Source organism: Hippopotamus amphibius, chromosome X (genome assembly GCF_030028045.1).
Source record: "Hippopotamus amphibius kiboko isolate mHipAmp2 chromosome X, mHipAmp2.hap2, whole genome shotgun sequence".
Taxonomy (NCBI): Eukaryota; Metazoa; Chordata; class Mammalia; order Artiodactyla; family Hippopotamidae; genus Hippopotamus; species Hippopotamus amphibius.
Window position 1 is genome coordinate 110,118,303 of NC_080203.1, and position 25,482 is coordinate 110,143,784.

The 25,482-nt window shown below is 40.7% G+C and overlaps 1 protein-coding gene across 1 annotated transcript; it reads left to right on the forward strand.

Annotated features, from left to right (window-relative positions):
- The first annotated feature begins 18,130 nt into the window (after positions 1-18,130).
- Positions 18,131-23,166, forward strand: NR0B1 (nuclear receptor subfamily 0 group B member 1). Its single transcript, XM_057719035.1, has 2 exons — positions 18,131-19,319; positions 22,600-23,166. The coding sequence occupies exons 1-2, from the start codon at positions 18,149-18,151 to the stop codon at positions 22,842-22,844; spliced, it is 1,416 nt and encodes a 471-aa protein (XP_057575018.1). The 5' UTR covers positions 18,131-18,148; the 3' UTR covers positions 22,845-23,166.
- Positions 23,167-25,482: the final 2,316 nt, after the last annotated feature.

The window sequence follows — 25,482 nt, forward strand, 5'->3', positions numbered from 1 at the left end:
CACATCAGATATAATAGCTTATTTATTTTTATATTTTGGAACATATCCTATACTAGAGATGGCTGCCTACTCTGAAATCCATTTTCTCCTTTTCTAGTAATAGAACCCTTGATTTTTACCAGAGGACATGGCTGTGCAAAATAAAGATTACTTTTCCCAGTCTGTTTTCAGCCAGGTATGGCTTTATAACTAAGTTCTGTTCAATAACATGTCAAGAAAATGGTGGCATGTTAGCTTCTTGGTAAACACGTTTAGAGAGATATTTTACCACTTATTCCTTGTCTCATACATCCTCCCCATGGTTGGAATGTGGATTTGATGGCTGGAGCTACAGAAGTCATGTTGACGATAAGCAGTAGGCTAACAGTCACGGTGGAGAAGGAAGATAGAAGGATGATGAACATGGAGATGCTTTAACAGTCATGAGGTTTCCATCCCCAGACTATCAGTGAGATAGCAGTGAACTTCTATGTTGTTCAAAGTACTATTATTTTGGATTGAATGACTAAAACTTAACCTTATCCAGCTAGGGCTTTAATAAGAGACATGGGAGAGAGACTGAAATGATCTGAACATTCCAAAAAGTTTTAAATGAAAATTTTAAAGTGAGAGGGATTACATATTTCAGAGAAGGTAAACCCAAGGAAGTAACATGAGGCAAAGTCTTGACAGATACTCAGTAATTGCCATGGAAAGGGGAGGGGAAAGTATCAAATGCTGTATTTAAACATAAGACACTATTTGGCTGCTCTCTTGAGTACACATTCTCACTGAAGTTAATGAGAATTTTAAATTGCATCAACCAATGTTGTTATGATAGAGTACTCAAAAGGATAGAAATCCACTTTACTCAGATTGGATTTATTGCCTTTCAAAATGTGTGTGTGACTATTGCCAACATATAAGAACCCTCAAGCTTGATATCGGTATCAAGATAAAGCACAGAAAGAATCACCCCCACCCCCCCCAAAAAAAATCACATGCCTAAAGACCCTGCCCTTCAGTCTGACTGGTAGAAATGTGAAAACATGACCCATTCTGTAATTCTGTTCTGCCAGATTATTTGTTGCAAGATATTCACTACAAAATTTTCTTTTATGTCTGCAAACATAAGGAAAGGGGAAATAAAGTTTCTTTTTTAAAATTGAAACACATTGATTTACAATATTGTGTGAGTTTCAGGTGTACAGCAAAGTGATTCAGTTACATTTTTTCAGGTTATTTTCCATTTAAGATTGTTAAAAAATATTGACTACAGTTCCCTGTGCTATAAAATAAATCCTTGTTGCTTATCTGTTTCATATATTGTAGTCTGTATCTGTCAATCCCATATTCCTAATTTCTCCCTCCTCCCTTTTCTTTCCCCTTTGTTAACCATAAATTTGTTTTCTATGTCTGTGAGTCTGTTTCTGTTTTGTATATAGATTCATTTGTATTACTTAGATTCCACATGTGATAAATAATATTTGTCTTTCTCTTAGTTCACTTATTATGATATTCTCTAGGTCCATCCATGTTACTGCAAATGGCATTATTTTATTATTTTTTTATGGCTCAGTAATATTCCATTGCATACATATACCACATCTTTTTTAATTTATTTTTTATTTTTACAATAAGCTGCATATATTTAGAGTGTACAATTTGATATCCCAATCTCCCAATTCATTTCCCCCCGCAACCCTCCCCGCTTTCCCCACTTGGTGTCCATATGTTTGTTCTCTACATCTGGGTCTCTATTTCTGCCTTGCAACCCAGTTGATTTGTACCATTTTTCTATAGTCCACATATATGTGTTAATATACAATATTTGTTTTTCTCTTTCTGACTCACTTCACTCTGTATGACAGTCTCTAGGTCCATCCATGTCTCTACAAATGTCCCAGTTTCATTGCTTTTTACAGCCGAGTAATATTCCATTGTATATATGTACCACATCTTCTTTATCCATTCATCTGTTGATGGACATTTAGGTTGCTTCCATGTCCTGGCTATTGTAAACAGTGCTGCAATGAACACTGGAGTGCATTATACCACATCTTCTTAAACCAATTGTCTGCTGATGGACACATGGGTTGTTACCATATCTTGGCTATTGTAAATAGTGCTGCTGTAAACACTGGAGTGCACGTACCTTTTCAAATTAGAGTTTTCATCTTTTCCGGATATACACCCAGGAGTGGGATTGCTGGATCATATGGTAACTCTATCTACAGTTTTTTAAGGAAACTCCATACTGTTTGCCATAGTGGCTGCACCAATTTACATTCCCACCAACAGTGTAGGAGGGTTCCCTTTTCTTCACAGCCAAGTGAGGTTTCTTTTTAAATAAATACAAATTGACACCCATAAATTAGATACAAAAAATATACAGTAGCTCAACATCTCCATACGTGGTGATGGTATTGTCAACGTACCCCACTTGTTACCTCCCACATTCTGTCCCAGCCACATGTGTCTCTTTTCAGTTCCTTGAACATGCCAAGATGTCTTTTGCATTTGAGAGCTTTGGTCCAGCAGTACCTTCCACCTGAAAGGCTTTCCCTTTCCCTGGCAAATCCCATGTAACCTTCAGGGCTGACTTAAGAATGACTTTTAAAGAAAGTATTTCCTGATATTGAAGGAAATAACTGACAGAAAATGCATAGGATGGTACCTGAAATATACTAAGTGCTAAATAAAAGTCTGCTAAATGAAAAGACTTTCACTGTGCAATAATGCACAACAGGTCAAACATACAGGACACATTGAAAAGTATCCTTGAATGATAGAGCTTGCATTTTTTTTGGACATCTGTATACGCATAATGTCTCTGATTTCAGTAAAGATTTAAATAAATTATTTAGGCATAAAACATTTTAATTATCTTATGTGAGTTAACTGCTCATGTTTGGGCAAAAACCTTTGTTCAGAATGATTGTTACAGAAAATTGTATGTCATCAGTTTCTGTTTCAAAGGTGCATCACACTATTTGTAGGAGAAACATGGCATGTGAGGATGTGCATGGAGCACTTAGAGCAGGAGTAAGGTCAGCTTTCATGGTAATAAAACACACCTGCATTATTACATATTAACTAAAGTAACAGACCCTGGGAAGAATGTCTCCATGATATTGCTAACCTGAATATAAAAGGTTTAACAGGAAAAAAAATCCTTTTCTTTCTTTCTCATTTCTTTTTTTCGTTTACCATTTCACAGCAGTTGTTAAGCAAAGTTTAACCCTCTTTGACAAAATTTTTACTTGGTGAATATTAACAAAGAAGGAAAAAAGTTTCTGAGCCCACTTAATTGGTTTGTTAATTGGCTGGATAATGGAAAATAGAATCGGGACTTCACTGTCGCTTTGTATTAACTAGGAGAATGCTATAGATCGCCATTTTAAAATATGATGTTGTGACCCACCTAATTTGCAAAACTGATTCTGGATCTTAGCATTATGTTCATATTCCTTACATGAATGAGGGAGAAAAGCAATCTGACTTACTTTGAAGTCTCTGTGGAAGTGGTTTACTGGTCAAAGCAGGGATAAAATTGGGAATTACATTTTTAATATTAGAGGAGTTGTGAATGGGTTGAAATATGTATTGTTTGCCTATAATAGGTGAAATTGTATATAAGAGATGTGTTCCCTGATATCTGGTAGAATAAAAACTAGTACTAACAAAGGATAATAGTATTTCCACGCACTGGTAAAATACTGTTGCCACTTGGCAACTGATCAGTTTTCAATTCACTTGGCCCTCCAGCTTTGAAATTCTGTGATTTTTGAGATAAATATTTAAATGTAAGAAATTTGCATTATTTAAAACTTTATGCTTACAGTAGGATCTTATTAATATTTTGATGTTTTAATATTTAAAAGGAACACAATGCAAGTTTGTGTAAAATGCAACTTTACTGTGTGACGAATAGGGAATGTTCCCAGAGTGTAGGTGGTCCTGTGGTAGATGGTATTGTTAATTGCCTCTTCTCACCAGAGAGAGACTTATGTACCCCTGTCTCACTGACATCAGGCTTAGCCATGTAATTTGAAATGCTCATTTCTGCAGTAAGATTCTATGTAATGACACTATTGAAATTAGAAGTAGCCATATGACTTGCTTTAGCCAACAAAATATGGGTAGGAGTGGTGTGTGCCAATTCTAAGCAGAAAATTTATAATCTCATGGATCACTTTATCTCCTTTCCCTCTGTCACAAAACCAGCCATGTTCCAGATGGAATCTGCTCTATCAACCTGGATTTTGGAGTGAAGATAGCATGAAACAGCACCACAACCTACCTGTACCACACCTTTGCTTTTTTAGGCCACTGAGTTTTAAGGGGTTGCTATATGGCATAACTTAGCCCAAACTGACTGATACAGATCCCGAGATGAAGAAGGTGTTGCTTACAAAAGTGAATAAGACATGATCTACATCTTCAAGAACCTCATTTTATAACAGAGAAATAAATACATCAAAATAATTACAAAACACTATGTTGAAAGCTAACAGGATATGTGGAAAGTACTATAATTACATGGAAGAGAGACAAATCCTATTTAGGGGGTTTTGGGAACACTTTATGTAGGAAACAACACTGAATTTGAATTTGGAAGGCTATGTAAGAGTTCAAAGATTCTTTTTTAAAAGGAGAATATTATAGAAACAAATATGTTCAAAAGTTTCAAGGAAATTACTTTTTAAAGGAACAGCAAAAAGCATGACATGTTTTGAGGATGTGTAATGTCTGTGTGGGCACCTACAACATGGGGGAAAAGTTGAAAGATAAATCCAGAAAGTTTGCCAGATTATGAAAGATCTTGTATACCATGCTAGATAGATAGTGAAGATCCAGGCAGATCAGAATTCTAATTTTGCCTCTGTCATTAAATATTCTCCCCATGGGACACAGAGAATAGACTAGTAGTTGCCAAGGAGGAGGGGGGTGGGAGAGGGCAGGAGTGGGAATTTGTGATTAGCAGATGTAAACAGATATATATATATATAATGGACAAACAACAAGGTCCTACTGTATAGCACAGGGAACTATATTCAATATCTGGTGATAAATTGTAATGGAAAAGAATATGAAAAAGAATGTATATATATATGTATAACTGAGTCACTTTGCTGTACAGCAGTAATTAACAAACACTGTAATTCAACTACACTTCAATAAAAATAGATAAAAAAGAGAGAGAATACATTTTGAAGTGTGATAAACTTAGCTAGTTGCTTTAGAAATACTCTGGAAATAAAGGGAAATAATACAGTTTAAAAAAATATTCTCCCCATGAAAAAGGACATTAGTTTCTTAATCTGTACAACGGGATCAATAACATCTACCTCACAGACCTTGTTTAGAGCGCAAAATAAGTATCTAATGCTCAATAAATCTTCATTCCCTCCCAGATCCATAATGCTAAGGAGGTGATGTTTCATGTGATGGGAAGTGTTTGGAGTATTTTTTAAGTAACGGATTGATGGGATAAAAGTCATACTTCAGGAAGATCACTCTGGAAGCATTTGGAAGATGAATAGTGTAGGGGGATGATGAGAGGTAGGGGGGCCAGTTGGGAGTTCAGTGACATAAGAGATTATGAGGACTCAAGCTAAGGCAGTGATAATACCTGGCTTTTCCCTTTTCTTCTTATGAATTTCTTACATGCCATATGCATATAATCAATGCTCTCAACAGGGCAGGGAAGCACAGGAGAATCACTGGTGGTTTCCTGGGGTCCCAATTTTCCAAAGGTGAATGATGCTGACCCCTTGCTAGGCCCACTAGTATAGGTACTGAACCCTCACAGTTGAAGGCCATGTATTTTGGTACTTTTCAGGGTCTAGGTTACTATGCCTTACCCTGTATTTCAAGTCCTACCCTTCACCACCATTTCTGTCCCATTCCCTTATCACTCTGTTAATCTGATAAACTGATCAATGTTAATTTTGTTTCATTATTTACAGTTTCCTTGTTTGCTTTCATCTATGCTTTCTGAAGACTTTATTATCTATAAATCTCCAAATATTACTACTACTACTACTACCACAATTACTACTACTGCTACTACTACTATTATTATTACATAATGAATATGATGTTGGGTTTTATTTTTAAGATCAATAATTCTCAAACTTAGCTGCTCACTAGAATTACTTGGGGAGTTTTTCAAACTTTCTATGCCCACCTCACACCTCACAGTAATTAAATAAAAATCTTTGGGAGTGGGATCCAGTCCTAAGTAAGCAATTTTTCAAACTCTCCAGGTGATATCAAAGAGCAGCCAATTGGTGTACCTCAAAATAAATTAATTAATTAATTAAAAAAAAAAGAGAGCAACCAAATTTGAGAAGCAGAAACATATGGAGTGATTTACAAGCTTTAATGTGCATACTACAGAAAACAGTATAGAGGTTACTCAAAAAAACTAAAAATAGAACTAACATATTCTCCATCAATTCCATTCCTGGGCATACATTTGAAAAAAGTGAGAACACTAACATGAAAAGATACATGTACCCCAATGCTCACAGCAGCATTATTTAAAATAGCCAAGATATGGAAGCAACCCAAGTGTCCATCAACAGATGAATGGATAAAGAAGATGTGGCATATGTATACAATGGAATATTATTCAGCCATAAAAAAGAATGAAATTCTGCCAGTCACAACAGAGTAGATGGACCTAGAGGGTATTAGGCTTAGTGAAATGTCAGACAGAGAAAGACAAATACTCTATGTTATCACTTATATGTAGAATCTAAAAAATAAAACAAATGTATATAACAAAACACAAACAGACTCACAGGTATAGAGAACAAACTAGTAGATACCAGTGGAGAGAGAGAAGGGGAAGAGGCAAAATAGTGCTGGGGGATGTAGAGATACAAACTATTATGTATAAAAAAAATAAGAAACAAGGATAGGCACTTCCCTGGTGGTCCAGTGGCTAAGACTCCATGCTCCCAATGCAGGGGGCCCAGTGTGGTAGCTTTTCTTGTTGCGGAGCATGGGCTCTAGGGCACAGGCTTCAACAATTGTGGCGAGTGGGCTCAGTAGTTGTGGCTTGCGGCTCTAGAGAGCAGGCTCAGCAGTTGTGGTGCGCGGGCTTAGTTGCTCCACGGCATGTGAGATCTTCCCGGACCAAGGATTGAACCCATGTCCCCTGCGTTGGGAGGCAGATTCTTAACCACTGTGCCACCAGGGAAGTCGCCAGAATTTTTATGAAAAGTTTAATTTCTTTTTTGTGTGTCCTTCCTTATATGTGGAATGCCCACTTCAAATGCTGTTGAATGGTTACTGAAATAATCTTCAGGGTCTGGTCCCTAGTGGCACCTTTTAGTTCATCTATTAGACTCCAACTGGAGGAAGGTTACAGAAGTGGCACTGGATGGTTTCCTTTTACCAGCCTATAAACCAAATTCTGCAATCCTGAATCTCGTTGGCTCCAGACCATTTTTGGCTAAGGCCCTGGAATACTCCCTTACATTATACAATTTCTAAAGGGACACACACACACATACATACACACACAGTCCTAACAGTTTCATGCTTAACAAACTGTTAACCAGGAGCTTGTGACTCAAAGTATCTGGTGGAAAACTTGTATTTACCTCTCCTCACAGAATCCTATTGAAATGACAAAGTAAATGATACAGATAAGATTAATCTATTATAGCTTTGGGAAGGAAACAATCTATGGGACATAGATTTTTGGAAGATGGAAGGGAGGTATAGCTACACTGATAGATAAAGCAGGGCAGAAGAAAACATGACCCAGAAAACATACAGGTAAAAGCTACTGAGAAGGTTGGCATTTTCCACCTGGCACAGCCCTGAGAGAGGCTCCCAAAGCAAAGAAGCAGGCATGGGGAGCAGCAGTGGGTTGCTGGATAATTGTTCAGGTAATTAGTTAAGGAACTGTCCATGGAGTAGCTTGCTCAGTCAACAGGAGAATGAAAAGAAATTCCAGACAGGCAGTCAGGTACAGTAGACCTGAAGAATAACCAGGCTACATTATTCATCACTTTCCATGTTCCAGGCACTACTCTTGGCACTAGTGACACAGCAGTGAATGCCTCAAACTCTACTCTCATAGAATGTATATTCTCACAGGAGAAGCAAGTAATAAATAGATTAGATAGGACGGACGGATAGATAGGTGGATGGAGGGAAAGGGTGGAGGGATGGAGGGAGAGAGGGAGGCAGGCAGGGAAGGGGAGTTGGGGGGAGAGAGAGAGAGAAAGAGAGAGAGAGAGAGAGGGAGAAGGCCCAGAAGAAAAATAAAGCAAGCAACAGGGATAAAGAGTGACAGAGGTATATTTTAGACAGGCAGGTCAGGGAGGGCAGACCTCTCTGAGGGCATGACATTTGAGCAAAGCCTAATGGAAGTTAAAAGAATGAACCACGTGATTATCTGTAGGAGGAGGTGGAAAGGGCCAGATGATGGAAGCTGCAGGTTTGAGGACTATCAAGGGAGCCATGTAGCTAGAGCATATGAATGAGGGATAGGAGCTGGAGAGAGAGAGCCAGGGCCAACTCCTGTAAGATTTTAAAAACAAGGTCCTGTATCACTAGACTTTTCAAAGTGTAATAGAAAGGTATACAATCTCACTTATATTTAAGCATCACTCTTATACTTGGAGAACTAGTTTGAGGTAGAGAATGAATGTAAACAGGATATCAGTGAGGAGGTTACTACAGGAGTTGAGGTCACAAAAGTTGGTAGTTGGAGCCAGGGTATAGTGATGATAGTGATGAGAAAGCATTGGATCTGAGATACATTTTTTAAGGTAGAATTAATAAAATTGGCTACTGGGTTGGATGCAAGATATGAATCAATGATAACTCACATTGGAACCACAGGCCAGAAGGCTTCAGAAGCAATGTATTGACAGTTTGAGTACCCAGATCCAGCCATGCCTCAAGAAGAAGCCTGTGCAAAAGTTATGGTTTTGTTTAAACTTCTTTGAATAGACTGAAAAATCTTAAGAACCTGTGGATAACTGCAAACGATTTAGAAATACCCAAAACATACATGCAACGCTACGACCCCTACTTTTGCAAAAAGTTGTGGCGATCTGGTGAAATTTTGTTGTTTTACTGGTAAATAGTGTGGTTTCCCCCCTACCTCAATCTATCTGTGAGGGGGGCTGGTAACACTGCTGAATAAAGGCCCAGTCAGGACAAATTATTATCCAGTTGCTGGGTAAATGTTCTCGCCTGCTTCCCACATTCAAGCCTTACTTATCTAAAGACATGAACATCTTGGGACATAATGGTAACATGGTTTTCAAAGCTCAGCAGAAGAGTGCTGAGGTAGTTACTTTTTTCACCTCAACTCATTCCCATATCAAGTGGGATTGATCTCAGAGCAGCAAATTAAGGATGCTGAGCTAAGAACTTCTCTCTGAGGTCTTTTATTCCCTGCCCTGTGTCCTCTTGCCTGTATCTCTAATGCCAAGGACAGATGGGTGGACAGTTGGTTCCATACAGGCTGTTGCTTTTCTCATACTGTGTTTTGTAATACCATGGATACTGGTGGAAACTTGGGGCAACACTCAACCTTGGAAAATGGCAACGAATGGATAAATACTGCTGCCACCTTCTTGGGTGGGCAATTCCAGGAGGCATTCTATATATTTCTCTGGAGACACTGGTAAAGTCATTCCTGGTGCTCAGAGCAGTGACCTCAGTCATGCACCTTGATTTTGGAGTACCCGCCTTCCCAGCTTCACTTTTCCTGCCTTTTCACCACTGTTTCCTGGGGTCATGTCCCAAGGACATGTGGGCAGTACTGGTCTAGGGCCCTGCTTCAGAGAAATCAAGCTAACACAGCTTCTTTTTAATAACCCAGCCACACCCATCATGGCAAAAACATCAGTTTGGAAAGAAAAGTTTTGGTTTTCTTTGCACCAGCATTTGGCTCAGTTGCAAACAAATTCAGCTACATACGTTTACATAGTTTTTTGTTCTTCATGTCTGTCATTGTGAGCTCAGAGAAAGCAATTAGGTTTTACGGCACTACTAATGTTAGATGCATCTAACTCCAAATTTAAATGACTTATTATCAACTGTAGGATCCCTTATTTCAAATGCATTTTAGATGTATATGTACAGAAAGCTTCAAATGCACACATTTGATTCAGTTTGGCAATATATCACTTCATAAAGTCTGATGCTTCCAACTTAAATTGCAATCTAACTGTAATAACACATTTATGAGGTATTGTTAATCATTTCATACATTCAACAATTTTGTGAAGTAAACACATATAATATATTTACTCTCATTTTCAAGATTATCAAGCTAGAAATCAGTGGTTAAAACAGGTAGCTGCTTACCAATGGCATTTTTCAGAACCAGAACAAAAAGTTTTTAAATTTGTATGGAAGCACAAAAGACCCCCCAAAAGCCAAAGCAATCATGAGAAAGAAAAACTGAGCTGGAGGAATCAGGCTCCCTGACTTCAGACTATACTTAAAAAGCTACCCTTATCAAAACAGTATGGTACTGGCACAAGGACAGAAATATAGATCAATGGAACAGGATAGAAAGCCCAGAAATAAACCCATGCACCTGTGGTCAATTAATCTATGACAAATGAGACAGGAATATACGATGGAGAAAAGACAGTTTCTTCAATAAGTGGTGCTGGGAAAACTGTACAGCTACATGTAAAAGAATGAAATTAGAACATTCTCTAACATCATATACAAAAATAAACTCAAAATGGGTCAAAGACCCAAATGTAAGGCAGGACACTATAAAACTCCTAGAGGAAAACATAGGCAGAATACTCTTTGACATATATCACAGCCATATCTTTTTTTCATCCACCTCCTAGAGTAATGAAAATAAAAACAAAAATAAACAAATGGAACCTGATTAAACTGAAATGCTTTTTCACAGCTAAGGAAACCATAAACAAAACAAAAAGTCAACCCTCAGAACGGGAGAAAATATTTGCAAACAAAGCGACCAACAAGGGAGTAATCTCCAAAATATACAAACAGCTCATGCAGCTCTACGCCAAAAAAAAAAAAAAAAAAAAAAAAAGGCAAACAATCCAATCAACAAATGGGCAGCAGACCTAAATAAACATTTCTCCAAAGAAGACATACAGATGGCCAAAAAGCACATGAAAAGATGCTCAACATCACTAATTATAAGAGAAGTGCAAACCAAAACTACAATGAGGTATCACCTCACACCAGTCAGAATGGCCATCATGAAAAGTCTACAAACAATAAATGCTGGAGAGGGTGTGGAGAAGAGGGAACCCTCCTGCACTGTTGGTGAGAATGTAAATTGGTACAACCACTATGGAGAACAGTATGTTTTAAAAACAGTATCTTCAAAAACTAAAAATAGAATTACTGTATGACCTAGCAATCCTACTACTGGGCATACACCCAGAGAACACCATAATTCAAAAAGACACATGCCCCCCAATGTTCATTGCAGCGCTGTTTAAAATAGCCAGGACATGGAAGCAACCTAAATGTCCATCAACAGAGGAATGGAGAAAGAAGATGTGACACGTATATACAATAGAATATTACTCAGCTATAAAAAAGAAGGAAAAAAATGCCATTTACAGCAACATAGATGGACCTAGAGATTATCACACTAAGTGAAGCAAGTCAGAGAAAAACAAATACCATATGATATCACTCATATGTGGAATCTAATTTTAAAATGATATAAATGAACTTATTTACAAAACAGAAAGACTCACAGATTTTGAAAGTAAATTTATGGTTACCAAAGGGGAAACGTGGGGTGGGGGGGGGGATAAATTAGGAGCTTGGGATTAACATACACACACTGCTATATATAAAATAGATAACCAACAAGGACCTACTATATAGCACAGGGAACACTACTCAATATTCTGTAATAACCTAGATGGGAAAACAATCTGGAAAAGAATATATGCATAACTGAATCACTATGCTGTACACCTGAAACTAGCACAACATTGTAAGTCAATTATACCCTAATAAAATTTTTAAAAATAAAAAAGGTAACTGGTATTTGGCAAAAGGGACCTAGGGTCTTTCCACCAGGGCTGGCAAAATTGTTAAAACACATACAGTAACAGGAAAGAAGAAAAGGTTGGGCAACCTAATGAAGTTAAAAGATGTGTGGATGGGGAAGAAACTCTGTTTCATTAACCAGGTGTTTGTTGAGTGCCCTTAATATGCCAGGGAATGTACAAGGCATTTTAGATATAATGGTTGTGGGAGTAAATCGTTAGGAAAATTTGGAGGAGAAAAGAAAGCTACTTCCAGGGCGAGAGATTTTACTCCAGTTCCAGACCCCAATACAGGGAGAGTCTGCATCTAAAATTACCATCACCATTAGGGGATATAGGTATGTGGACCAATAGTGCAACGATTTTCCAATTTACCAGTCAAATCATTTTAATACCTTGCTAACCAAGGGGGCAATCATTTTGAAACCTGCCAGTCAATTGAATTTATTAATTAGATAGCTTAATCAACATCTTGTATTGGAATGTATTCAAAATTGGTAGATGCAATAAAATAAATTAATTTGATGAATGTTTTTCCTTGAACGGAGTGGTTGTTTGATTTAGAAAACTGATTTTAGAACATTTCAGAATTACTGTGAGTATAAGAGTCATTATTCCAGCTCAGCAACTATGTGACCCCTAAGGCAACAGATTACCTTCTTTGTAGCTCATCTGGAGGAAATAAATAATGATGACGATCTTCTTTAGGGGTTTCATGAGTTAGCAGCTAAAGCCTATTAATTCTTCCATAAATAGAGCTTTCAACATTCTGGGTCTTGGAAAGGAATGGGAGGGAGGCTATCTCTTGGACTTTATCAGCCACTATTTTTCTACAATAGCGTTTACCCAATATTTACATTGAAAAGTAAGGAAAACACTATTGTTATTCCCTGTCACCTGTTTACTGAAGGAACTGAATTCTGAGGCATTCCAGCTCTTTTAAGCCTGGATTGAAAATTCTTATCAGGTTTCGGATCGCCATACCTTCCCAGGTCAAGATCGGCTTGCTGTGCAAAGGTAAGTTTCACAATTTTACCCGGCTTTATCCCCACGTGTACTTCACTCCTCCATCCTTTAGTAAAAACTGCATTACTTTGAAGTTGAAGGTTGCATGCAGGCAGGCAGAGCAGCATTCCTCCCACCCTGAGTTGGAGCAGATAATGGATTCTACAGAGCAGGTGTCCAACTGACCAAGGTCATCAAACAATGATTCAGTGTAAATATCCAAATTGCAGTTGTGGACAAACTCAGCACAAGACAAGTGCAGGTGATGAGTGTCCTTTGGTCTAGCTGTCACAGTGGCCTAAGGACATGGAGCAAATCAAATGAAGAAGGCTGTGCCTACCTTAGAAGGTTATGTCTTCACTAACCCTGTAGCAACCAGCAGGCAAGCATAACTTGATGGGAATCTCTGCACTTGTTTGGATGATTTTGTTTCTCAGGAGCTATTTGTTCAGGGGAAAAAACTGAAAGTGGAAAGATGAAGTCAGTTTTCTCCTGACATTTCCAAGGATGAATACTTATGAAGGACAGGCAGGCAATCTCTTCTTAGAAACAGTCAATCCTAAGAACCTAGAAAGTCCTTCAGAGTTGTGAACAGAAGATGCAACTTTAAGAAAAGCACAAGTAGGAAAGTCAAGACTGCTCCTGGGAAAGAGCAGGAATTATAACCAATATGTTACAAGTTCATGGTTCTCAGCACTGCACTGAAGTTTCAATCTGAGACAATGCCTGAAAGTCAAAGTCAAAGGCATCAAATACGTGTGAGGTGTGGATGACTGAAGTCACAAAAAATGGGTTTAAGTTACTAGGATTTAAAAATATATAGTTCACAAAATGAAAGAGTTTTAGAAAAACCCTTGAATTATACATGGCTAGGATACATATATTAAAATAGTTTAAAGCAATTTTTTTCTGGTTTCATAGCTGATAAGGCTAACTTAATGTTAAATGCTTTGCTCAATGTTAAATCATTAGAAAGTGAATGACTGTAAAGTTCTCATAACTGTGACCTTAATGAGTGTTAAGTTGCTTTATATTTTCAATGTAGCAAAGAGGTCAGCAACCATTTCTGTAAAGGGCTGTATTGAGAGAGAAATAAGAAGAAAAACCCTCGAAGGACTTAAAACAGACTGTACACATTAACAGTGGTTTATAGAATTGTTTCCCATTTCACAATAGTGAAGGCTGAAGTTAAATGACTTGTTCAGTGTTATATCTTTAGAGTGGAAGGTCTCAAACTGAAAGCCATGTCTTTTGGCTGTCAACTCGGTTCTCATGTAACGTTACCACAGTACGTGTAGCACTTTGTGTATCAAAAAAAGGGGAGGCCTCCCAGAAATAGAGACACAGATGTAGAGAACAAGCATATGGACACCAAGTGTGGAAAGAGGGGAGGGTTGGGGGGGGGGAAATGAATTGGGAGATGGGGATACCAAATTATACACTCTAAATATATGCAGTTTATTGTAAAAAATAAAAAATGGAAAAAAAAGGGGGGGAGGCCTCCAAATAGGCACATGAAAAAATGCTCAACATTGCATTTCTATTAGAGAAATGCAAATCAAAACTACCATGAGGGATCACCTCACACGGGTCAGAATGGCCATCATCAAAAAGTCTACAAATAATACATGCTGGAAAGGGTGTGGAGAAAAGGGAACCCTCCTACACTGCTGGTGGGAATATAAGTTGGTACAGCCACTATGGGAAACAGTTTGGAGGTTCCTTAAGAAACTAAAAATAGAACTACCATAGGATCCAGTCATCCCACACCTGGGCATATATCCAGAGAAACTCTAATTCAAAAAGATACATGCACCACTATGTTCATAGCAGCACTATTCACAATAGCCAAACCATGGAAGCAACCTAAATGTCCATCGACAGATGAATGGATAAAGATATGATACATGTATACAATGGAATACTACTCAGCAAAAAAAAAAAAAAAAGAAAAGAAATAATGCCATTTGCAGCAACATGGATGCAACTAGAGATTATCACATTAGGTGAAGTCAGAAAGAGAAAGATAAATACCATATGATATCACATATCAGGAACATAAAATATGACACATATGAACCTATCTATGAAGCAGAAACAGAATTACGGACACAGAGAATAGACTGGTGGTTGCCAAGGAGGACAGAGGTGGGAGAGGGATGGATTGGGAGTCTGGAATTAGCAGATGCAAACTACTATATATAGGGTGGATAAACAAAAAGGTCCTACTGTATAGCACAGGGAACTATATTCAGTATCCTCTGACAAACTATAAAGGAAAACAATATGAAAAAGAATGTGTATATATATATATATATATATATATATATATATATAAAACTGAGTCACTTTGCTGTATAGCAGTAATTAACACAACACTGTAAATCAACTATACTTCAATAAAAATTAAAAAAAAATTTTTTAAAGGCCTCCAGAAAGCTCTGAGCCCAACAGGGCCTCCTTGCTTCTCGCTCTGGGCTCAGTGCAGCCACAGTTGTGTGGGAACACTTGCCCTCTGTGTTCAGAGTAGGAGCTACAGCCTTCTCCTCTTTCTCTAAAGATACAGTTGGCCAACAAATATAATTTCGAGCACCTAGGGTACGCCAGACATTGTTCTAGTTGCTGGGATACAGCATGGCTGATTCCTTTCTCTCAAGGGACTTTTATACTAGTTGAGAGAGAAAATCAACAAGCATCAAATAACTAAATAAATCAATCATACCCAATTCTGATCATTGTTAAGAAGAAAATAAAATGGAGCACAATAAAAAGTAACTAGTACTGGCAACGTAAGGAGGGGACTGAGGCAGCCTGGGGCTTTTCAGAGAGGCTGGTTGGTGGGTTCATCAAGCAGGGATATTGCTGAAGCAACACTAACGATACCCCAAACAGTAGCTTCAACATTGGAAATGGCAAATGATGAAATGGACAATGAGATAACACTTCCAATATATATTATTGTTGTGGACCAGGTGACCCATCCAGTGTTTTGAATCTGGGCCAAGAAATGTGGACATGCAGAAAAAAATGAGACAGCTTCAGGGTGGAGAGTGAGGGTGGGCTTCCCTAGGAGAGAGAGAATAATGGTGGCGCTGAGGTTGTATTTCTTCTTAACCCTGAAGTTATCCCACATTATCTTAAAAAGAGGTAGGTAATGGTTGATATATCCAACACTTACCATGTACCAAGCAAACATTTTACATGAATTAGCTCACGCAGGAGGATTACCTCACAGAGACCACTGTCCACGTTTTATAAATACGGAAATTGAGGCACAGGTGGCTTGAGTAACTGTCCTGTGAAAGGCCAAATAATGCCTCCAATGATGTTCATGTCCTAATCCTCAGCACCTGTGAAGATGTTAGCTTACATGGTAAAAGGGACTTTCCAAATGTGATTTAATTACAAACTCTGTGATGGAGAGATTATTCTAGATTATCTAGATTTGCCCAATGTAATTATAAAGATCCTTAAAAGAGTCAGAAAGGAGACAGAAACAGAGGCAGGAGTGATGTGGCCAGGAGCCAAGGAATGTAAGCAGCTTCTAGAAGCTGGAAAAGGCCAGAAAATATAGTCTCCCCTAGGGCCTCCAGAAGGAATGTCACCTTGATTTTAGACCAGTGAAACTGATTTCAGACTTCTGGCCTCCAGCACTGTAACATAATAAATTTGTGTTGCCTTAAGCCAACTAAATTTGTGGTAATTTGCTTCAGCAGCAATAGGAAACTAATACATTGCCCAAGGCCACAGAGCTACAAAGTGTCTGGGCCAGAATTAAAATCAAGGCAATCTGGTGCCAGTATGGAGATTTTATAGGGCCTCTCACAGGCAGAATAAAATTTCAGGTTGAATGCAAAATAAGTGTCCCCTACTTTTCCTCTGATGCTCAGAATTCCAGGTCTCAGAGAACTGAGAGAGAGAGAGAGAGAGAGAGAGAGAATTCTATACCAGGTGGTATACACCAGTCCTCTTCCCTGCTCCATGTTCTCAGCCATGGACCTAAGAGATAGCAAAATAAACCCTCCATTTGCGAGATGAGGAATTTGAGGACTAAAAGGTTGTGATTTCAAGTTAACCAGATGGTTAGTGAAACAATCAGCTAGTTACACAAGGGGCAGGTGGTGATGTGGGGATACCCATTGATCTCACTGCCTGTACGGAGCCCTGGCAAAGAGGCTGTGTGGCAAGTGAGGACCAAAGGATCCAGGCTTCCTGAAATCTGTGTTTCTCATTATTCACTTAGAAAGGGTGGGAGAAGGAATGTTAATTGCATATATACCCAATATAATACCTCTAGAAGAATCCAAAGTTCTCACTGTAGCAACTTTGTAGCCCCTTGTGATTATTATATTCCCCAATATTAGCCACTTTTATAACCTGGTCACTGCCTCCCGTTAACACAAAACCTATGACAGAGTGGGTGCTCATAAATACTACTTGGATTAAACAATAAGCTTATGATAGCATCCTTAGACCAGTGCTTTCTCAACATTTAAAGTGCACTCAAATCCTTTGTGAATCTCGTTAAAATGCAGATTCAGAGTGAGAAGATCTGGTTGGGGCTTCAGATTGGGCATTTCTACCAAGTTCCCATATGATGCTTACACTGCTGATCCATGGTCTGTCTATATTTTTCAAAGTCCCTGAAAATGAGATCTCCCTATTCATTTACAAAATATGTCATAAAAGTTTGGTCATTTAATGAAAGTTTGCAAAGACGGCATAGAAATAGATTTTTCCCCCTTTGGGTACTCCTGCTCTGCCAGTAAAGGGAGCAAATTAGACGCCAAGGTTCAACGGCAAGAGTTGGAACAGTGCCCCAAATACCTGCTCCCTGCGCTCAGCTCTGTCTTCCAGAAGCACGGACGGGTGCAATGAGAGGAAGGAGGGAAGTGTCCGGGAGCTCGCACGCCTCCACTCCTCTTCCATTTTCAGCCTTTAAGGAGCATCTTCCCCTTTTGAACCGCCGAGGTCACGGGCGAACACACCCGAGCGCCGCGCCCCCCTCCGCGCTTTTGCCCAGGCGGAGACGGCCGACGCGCGTGCGTGCGCGCTCGGTATAAATAGATCGCAGGCAGCAGCCACTGGACAGAGCCGGGTTACGGGCACCGCGGGCCATGGCGGGCGAGGACCACCAGTGGCAGCGCAGCATCCTCTACAACATGCTCTTGAGCGCGAAGCAAACGCACGCGACTCCGGAGGCGCCCGAGGCACGGCTGGGGGGCGCATGCTGGGGCTGCTCCTGTGGCTCGGAGCCCCCGGTGGGCAGAGAGGGGCTGCCGGGTGGACGGGCAGTGGCGCTCCTGTACCGCTGCTGCTTTTGTGGCGAAGACCACCCACGGCAGGGCAGCATCCTCTACAACATGCTCACGAGCGCAAAGCAAACGCAGGAGACTCCGGAGGCGCCCGAGGCACGGCTGGAAGGCGCGTGCTGGGGCTGCTCCTGTGGCTCGGAACCCCCGGTGGGCAGGGAGGGACTGCCCGGTGGGCGGGCCACTGTGCTCCTGTACCGCTGCTGCTTTTGCGGTGAAGACCACCCCCGGCAGGGCAGCATCCTGTACAGCTTGCTCACCAGCGCAAAGCAAACGCACGTGGCTCCGGAAGCTCCCGAGGCGCGGCCCGGGGGCGGGTGGTGGGACCGCTCCTACTGCGCGCAGAGGCTGGGGTGCAGAGAGGAGCTGCTGGGCAGGCGGGCCTTGGCCCTCCCGTGCCGCTGCAGCTTTTGCGGTGAAGACCACCCGCGGCAGGGCGGCATCCTCTGCAACGTGCCCACGAGTGCAAAGCAAATGCACGTGCCTCCAGAGACACAGCCGGGGGCCCCCTGGTGGGACCTCTCCTGTGGCGCGCAGCGGCGGGTGGCCCTCAAGAGCCCACAGGTGGTCTGCGAGGCAGCCTCGGCGGGCCTGTTGAAGACGCTGCGCTTCGTCAAGTACTTGCCCTGCTTCCAGGTGCTGCCCCTGGACCAGCAGCTGGTGCTGGTGCGCAGCTGCTGGGCGCCGCTACTCATGCTGGAGCTGGCCCAGGACCGCTTGAACTTTGAGACGGTGGAGACCTCTGAGCCCAGCCTGCTGCAGACGATCCTTACCACCAGGCGGCGGGAGACCGCGGGCGACGAGCCGCCGCCCCAACCCCCACTGCAGCCACACTTGGTACTGGCTCCGGAGGCCGAGCATTTGCCGTTGGCCGTGGAGGTCCAAGCTATCAAGGGCTTCCTTGCCAAGTGCTGGAGCCTGGACATCAGTACCAAGGAGTACGCCTACCTCAAGGGGACCGTGCTCTTTAACCCGGGTAAGGGAGCCGGCCTCGGCTCTGGCTTTTCTCTGCTCCTACAAGCATTGGGCAGTACCTACCCCGGCGCAGACACCTGAAGAGATTTCAGTTGTTAGGAGAGTCTGGGGGGCACAAGTCAGGAATCATGGCTAACTCAGAAGAGTTGGGGGAGCTCCAGAAACCATTCCTCAGTGGGTGGGGTGCTGCCAGAAACTCGGCCGAGAGGAGGGGGTTTGTTTGTTGAGGTATGTACTTAATCTCTCTATACCTTTCTGTTACTACAGAAAAGTTTGTGCTTTCAGGGCACATGGCTGTTCCTTCTCGAATCTTTTAAATCCAGTAGCATAGCTTTAAAAAAGAAGTTTGTGTTCGCTGCAAATACTGCAACATCTCTTTCTGAAACCCAGCTATGAAATTTACTAGAACCTTTTTGTTGAAGGAAGTCTATCAAGGCTGTCAAGAAAGGAAACATTCCTTAAGGACCCATAGAGAGACCATCCCCTGGGGACACTGACAGACAGGACACTGGACTTGGTGTTTCATCTGTCTCCCTCTGAATGGTCATTTTTAATGGTCCTAAGCAGCTGGACCATCTCATCGTCTAAGTGTCTGTAAGTATCAGGTTAGCAAAGGGGTAGGAAAAAGACATGTTAGGGACTGCAAGTAGAAGCACTGTATTTTAGAGCCTTTAGATACCTTAGAGACCTCCTAAGCAACCCCCTCTGCCCTTCACCTTTCCTTCATCCCATTGGCAGGTTAGGTAGTCTAGTCTCAAGTGACCTTACAACAAAATAAATGGCCAGTGAGTTGTGAAACATGGGTCTCCTGGGCCCAAGGGGATGTCTGCTGCACCACACTTTCAGGTTGTCTGTTGGGTGCTGAGCACTCTGCCCCACACAGTGCAACTGAATCATTGGAGAACATCTCCCTGCACAGCCCAGCACCTTGTCTCGAGTATGTCCTACTACTAGAGTCATCTTCAACCAGCATCCTTCCAAAAGGGTCACAAGTGGGCAGGAAGTTTCCAGGCAGCTTGAGTTGGGGTAGTTTTTTATTATGTTCCCTCCACATCCTTTTTTTCCTGACACCAGGAGTCTTGGGGTCATGTCCTTGTCTCCTGCCTAACATTTTTGAAGGGGTATAGAGCAATATTTAATGGGATAATAATTCACTCAGACCTCACATTTCAGGACTTAGAGACCTCAGCTCATCCCAGTGATCATTATAGGTTATCTTTTGTTCATGTCACTGTTTTCCAAACTTGCCTGTGCACTTGGTGGTGGTGGTGGTGGGGTCGTTCAAAGTCTTTCCAGGTCCCTCTTCTAGAAGTTCTGATTCAGTAGCTCTGGTCTGCAAATCTGCATCCATAATAAGTGCCTCAGGTGGTTCATTGGGAAGACAGTGTTTTCTGTTCTCGCTCCTTCAGCCGTGTTATTAGACATCTACCATGTGCTTTGTTCTGTTGGAATAAAAAGGTAAGACAAGGGCTCAGCTTTCAGAATTCTGCATTCCACTAGTTTCCCGTTTTTCTTCCACACTGTTTTGCATCCCTTATTCTTGCTCTGCTTTTCTGAATCCTCTCTCAAATGAGTTAAACCAGCTAAGCTGGGTGTGCTTTAAACACAATTATACCTGCATTTGGGAAAAAGTAATGCCTGCTAAGTGTTCGGCCTTTCTTTGCTGTTGATCATTTTGTATCCCCTGATCTTTGTTAAAACATTTCCCTCCTGCCTCGTGTGGAATCCATCTGCCTTTCCTCTTTCCTGAATTTCCTTTGAAGGCAACTCTTTTGCGGGGGGGGAGGGGTTGGGGGGGATGGGGGGTCGCACTTCTAGGGGATTCTGGAGAAAGAGGAGTGTGGTATGAAAGCAGAGAAAAGTGGAGTTCACAAGATGAAGTTTTAATAAGCCATGCATGAATTTAGACCTGGCGGAGCTTTCGATTTCTGGTGGTTTCATGCAAGCCTCTAACCCTCATGAATGGAATCCAAGTGCAATAAAATTGGGTCTCAAGCCTGGATAGTGAGCTGTAGGTAGTAGGGGATGGTAATCCATGGACTGGGGTAATCAGAATTGGAATATGGATTAGGGATGTTGCTGTATTTTTGTCCTCATTTATCAGATTTGATATTTGCCTATAATAGAAACGACTTGCCTATTGCTGTTTTTTTTTTTTTTTTTAAGAACACTGGCTGGTTCTGTTACTCTGTGACAATTAGCATGATGCTTTTCAAATACTCTTCTGTTGGATTTTGTAGTAAAAGGGAAGGGAAATGCTTACAATAATCAACATCATTTAAACCAAATGGTAAATTGGTAATTTCTTAAATACAAGTTAAAGAATTTTATAGTAATATTACTATCATGGAGGACCAAAGGACTCTTAAAAGCAGCCTCCTCTTACCACCTTTTTTATAAAACTTAGAGGCATTTAATCTTTCCTGCATTGTATTTCATTCAGTTTTACTTGGGTATCACACTGTACTACAAGAAGGTCATGCAGTCTCTATTTGAAAAGTTACTTTTGTACCATGTTGCAATCCATGATGTTTTTATGTTTACTTTTTAACCCTTTAATGGCTGTAAGACAATGCTTTCAAAGACTGCTTACTTTTTTTTTTAAAGAAACTTTTGGAATGTTCATTTGAATCACTTTTTAAAAAACCTTCCCCAATATAGAAATCATGGTATAGAGATGAGCTAAGTGGTCAGTGTTATCTCTTAAATTATTATGGGACTCTAAAATCAGCCTCAGGCAAATAATTAAAATGAGACTGTCAGTCATAGTTGGTGGCTGTGAAGTTTACAACCATGGGCTATAATCATTACAATGGTGGGAAATTCAAGGGAGGAGGGTAAAATATTATCTGGCAAAACCTCTTGCCTTTATACTAAGGCCTATTTCCCATAGGTAAAAGGTTCACACTTCTTGAAATAATTTTAATTTCTTTGTATGTGCACAGATAGTGAACTGGAGCAATGATTCATTAAACTATATTCTACTGTCATACTGAAGTAAGTATGCATTTGTTGACTCAGGGCCAGCAGTTTTTAAATGTGAGCATACAAACATAAGCAAATATGAAATAAGAATAATTACATGATGTCTCCTTCTTGGAAGCATTGCTCCTGAAACCTTAGAACCGGTTTGGCACTTTATCCTTGCTGTTGAAAAGAACTTTTAACCAGCAAGCTTGAGTGCTTTTTAATTGGAGAAGGGGGCAGAAATGGACCTATTTAAAAAGCTAGCAAAGGGCTCTGAGTGAGCTGTTTCTAACAAAGAGATTTTTCTCCTCCAGACCTGCCCGGCCTGCAGTGCGTGAAGTATATCCAGGGACTTCAGTGGGGAACTCAGCAGATACTCAGTGAACACGTCAGGATGACGCACAGCGGGTACCAGGCCAGATTCGCTGAACTGAATAGTGCCCTTTACCTGCTCAGATTCATCAATGCCAATGTCCTGGCCGAACTGTTCTTCAGGCCCATCATTGGCACAGTCAGCATGGATGATATGATGCTGGAGATGCTCTGTGCAAAGTTATGAAGGCACGCGAGCCACACGTGCAGTTCACCATGAAGCACAGATGAGGAGCTGTGGGCAGAAGAGTATAAAATAAACTTTCTTATTATTTGTACATACATAGTATTTTTGTATTCAATTAAAGAAAAGCTTTAGTTACAGACAATTAGAAAATCCTCTGTTCCATACTGTTTCATCGCAAAGGAAAACATTTGCCGACAGGAAACACATCTCTGTACATCTTTAAGGAACAAGCAGGGGGACTACACTCACACGCTATTTTCACAAGTTTAGCTACTCTCTCCATTGAACCTGCTAAAATCAAATTTGTAACATTAAGTTAGAATGTGGAGGTGTTAACCACTAATTTGCAAAAAGGTTCACCAGGGTTTAAGGAAGGCTTCAAAAAATATTAAAAACCTAGGCAACATGAACGAAAATTATCTTTGTAGGTTGACTTGGCTCTATCTTTTCCACTACCATTGGCTGTGTGGAAGACTATCTTTGTACCAAGTCAAGTGGAACTCTGTGATCAGAGAGGCACCTGAAAGTGAAGTAGGAGATTTTTCAGTTTTAGTGTGGGATTTTTCTGTACACAGTAAAGTTCAATAAGAAACTTATATTCTATAAGGAGGTGCTACAGTTTCAGAAAAATCAACATCATTATAAACCCCCCAATTATATCTCACCTTTCAGATACATTATATATGTAACTGTCACACTGAATGAGCATGGTATGAAATATAAAGTGACTGTATCGTTGGCTCCTGCTACCCCTTTAAATGCAATCAGTAGAACTACTTCTTCCTTGCCCCTGGATAAAATTTAGGGCACTAAATGTTTATTCACTGATAGGTAATAAATTGTCCATCAGTGATTAATACATCTAGAGCAGGGTAATAACCCCTTGCAAGAAGTCTTGAAATTTCTTTTGTGCAAACCCCTTTGGCAGTCTGATGAATCCTATGGACATCTTCTCAGAATCAGGCTCTCAGAATAATGCAGCAGGACTTCCCTGGTGGTGTAGTGGTTAAGAATCTGCCTGCCAATGCAGGGGACACAGGTTTGATCCCTGGGTGGGGAAGATCCCACATGCCACGGAGCAACTAAGCCCATGCACCCTAGAGCCCGTGCTCCGCTACAACAGAAGCCACTGCAATGAGAAGCCCATGCACTGCAACAAAGAGTAGCCCCTGCTTGCCGCAAATAGAGGAAGCCCACATGCAGCAACAAAGCCCCAATGAAGCCAATAAAAATAAATTTAAAAAATAAATTTAAAAAATAATGCAGCAAATAAAATACTTAGGATTACAGAGAAAATGAATTATGTCAAAAGATAGTATTAAAAATGTTAAACTTTCTGCTGTACAGCAAAGTGACTCAGTTATACATATATATACATTCTTTTTAATTTTCTTTTCCATTATGGTTTATCCCAGGACATTAAATATAGCTCCCTGTGCTATACAGTAGGACACTGTTATCCATCCATTTGATAAATCAACTATACTTCAATAAAAAAGTTATATTTTAAAACTATTTGGAAATGTGGTATAATAATATACATACTTCTTTACCAACACATTAAAAAACTACCTAGTGGCAGGTCTAATATCTAAATTTCAAGGCAGTGATCAATATAATAGAAATTTCAAAATAATCTACATCTATAATGTGATCAGAAAATATTTGAGATTTCCATTGGTGACTGTGTTGGGGGACCCCAAGATCAACACCCCACTCAGGGATTTGCTAGGTCTCATGGGCCTCAGCCTGTAGTTGTCTTCAAGGCTAAGACTTATTACAGAGATATGGTAAAGATATACAGCCAGATCATAAGGGGAAAAGACACAGGCAGAGTCTGGAGGAATCCATGTGCAGGGTTTCTTTTGCCTTCCCCCTTCCATGGCGGGGTCACAAGCACATTATGCCTGAGCAATAAAAATTCAGTAACAAGCATGTTATATTTCTGCCCAAGGAAGCCCTCTGAGACTCAGTTTAGGGTTCCTATTGAGGGCTGGTCCTATGGGCACCCTTTACCTAGCATGTACCAAAATTCCAAATACACAGAAAGGAAGCAGGGGCTCAGCATAAACCCCAGTGTTTACACAAACAGTCTAGGCCCAGTGAGCCACTCTTACAAGTTAGGGAAGAGCGGGAACGCTTCCCAAATCGAAGTTCCCAGATGCCAGCCAAGGGTCAACCTTGCAAGCAGGCCATTCTAAGGATAGCAGTCTTGCTCTTGCTATGTGAACTCATCTTCACAATCCAACCCCTTGGCCAAGGAGTCCTTTACAGGATTATGATCAGGAAAATATCACGGTGAGGCCAACCTGCAGAACTGATTTCAATCGTGCCCTGTACCGGTCCTTCACAAAGCCAGTTAAAACACATCCTATTAGCCACAAAGGTCTATCTTAGAAAGCCAAGTGCTTTCCTCCATAACTTTCTATATGAACCTTTTTTTTTCCTTTAACTTGGCCAAAGGCATCAATTCAGGGCCCTGCATAGCTCTGGCCAGTAAGATGAGACTGACTCAAAGTCTTACAGGGCTGAGGCAGTGTCACAATAGTCAGGGCACACAACCAACAAGTACAATCGCCGAGGGTGCTCATGTCCCCTGGAAACAAAGAGCTTCCAATGTTCAGGCAGCCCATGCAGG

Coding starts and splice junctions, on each gene's coding strand:
- NR0B1 (XM_057719035.1), top strand. CDS start 18,149: ATGGCGGGCGAGGACCACCAGTGGCAGCGCAGCATCCTCTACAACATG. Junction 19,320..22,599: donor GACCGTGCTCTTTAACCCGG/GTAAGGGAGCCG, acceptor TTTCTCCTCCAG/ACCTGCCCGGCCTGCAGTGC.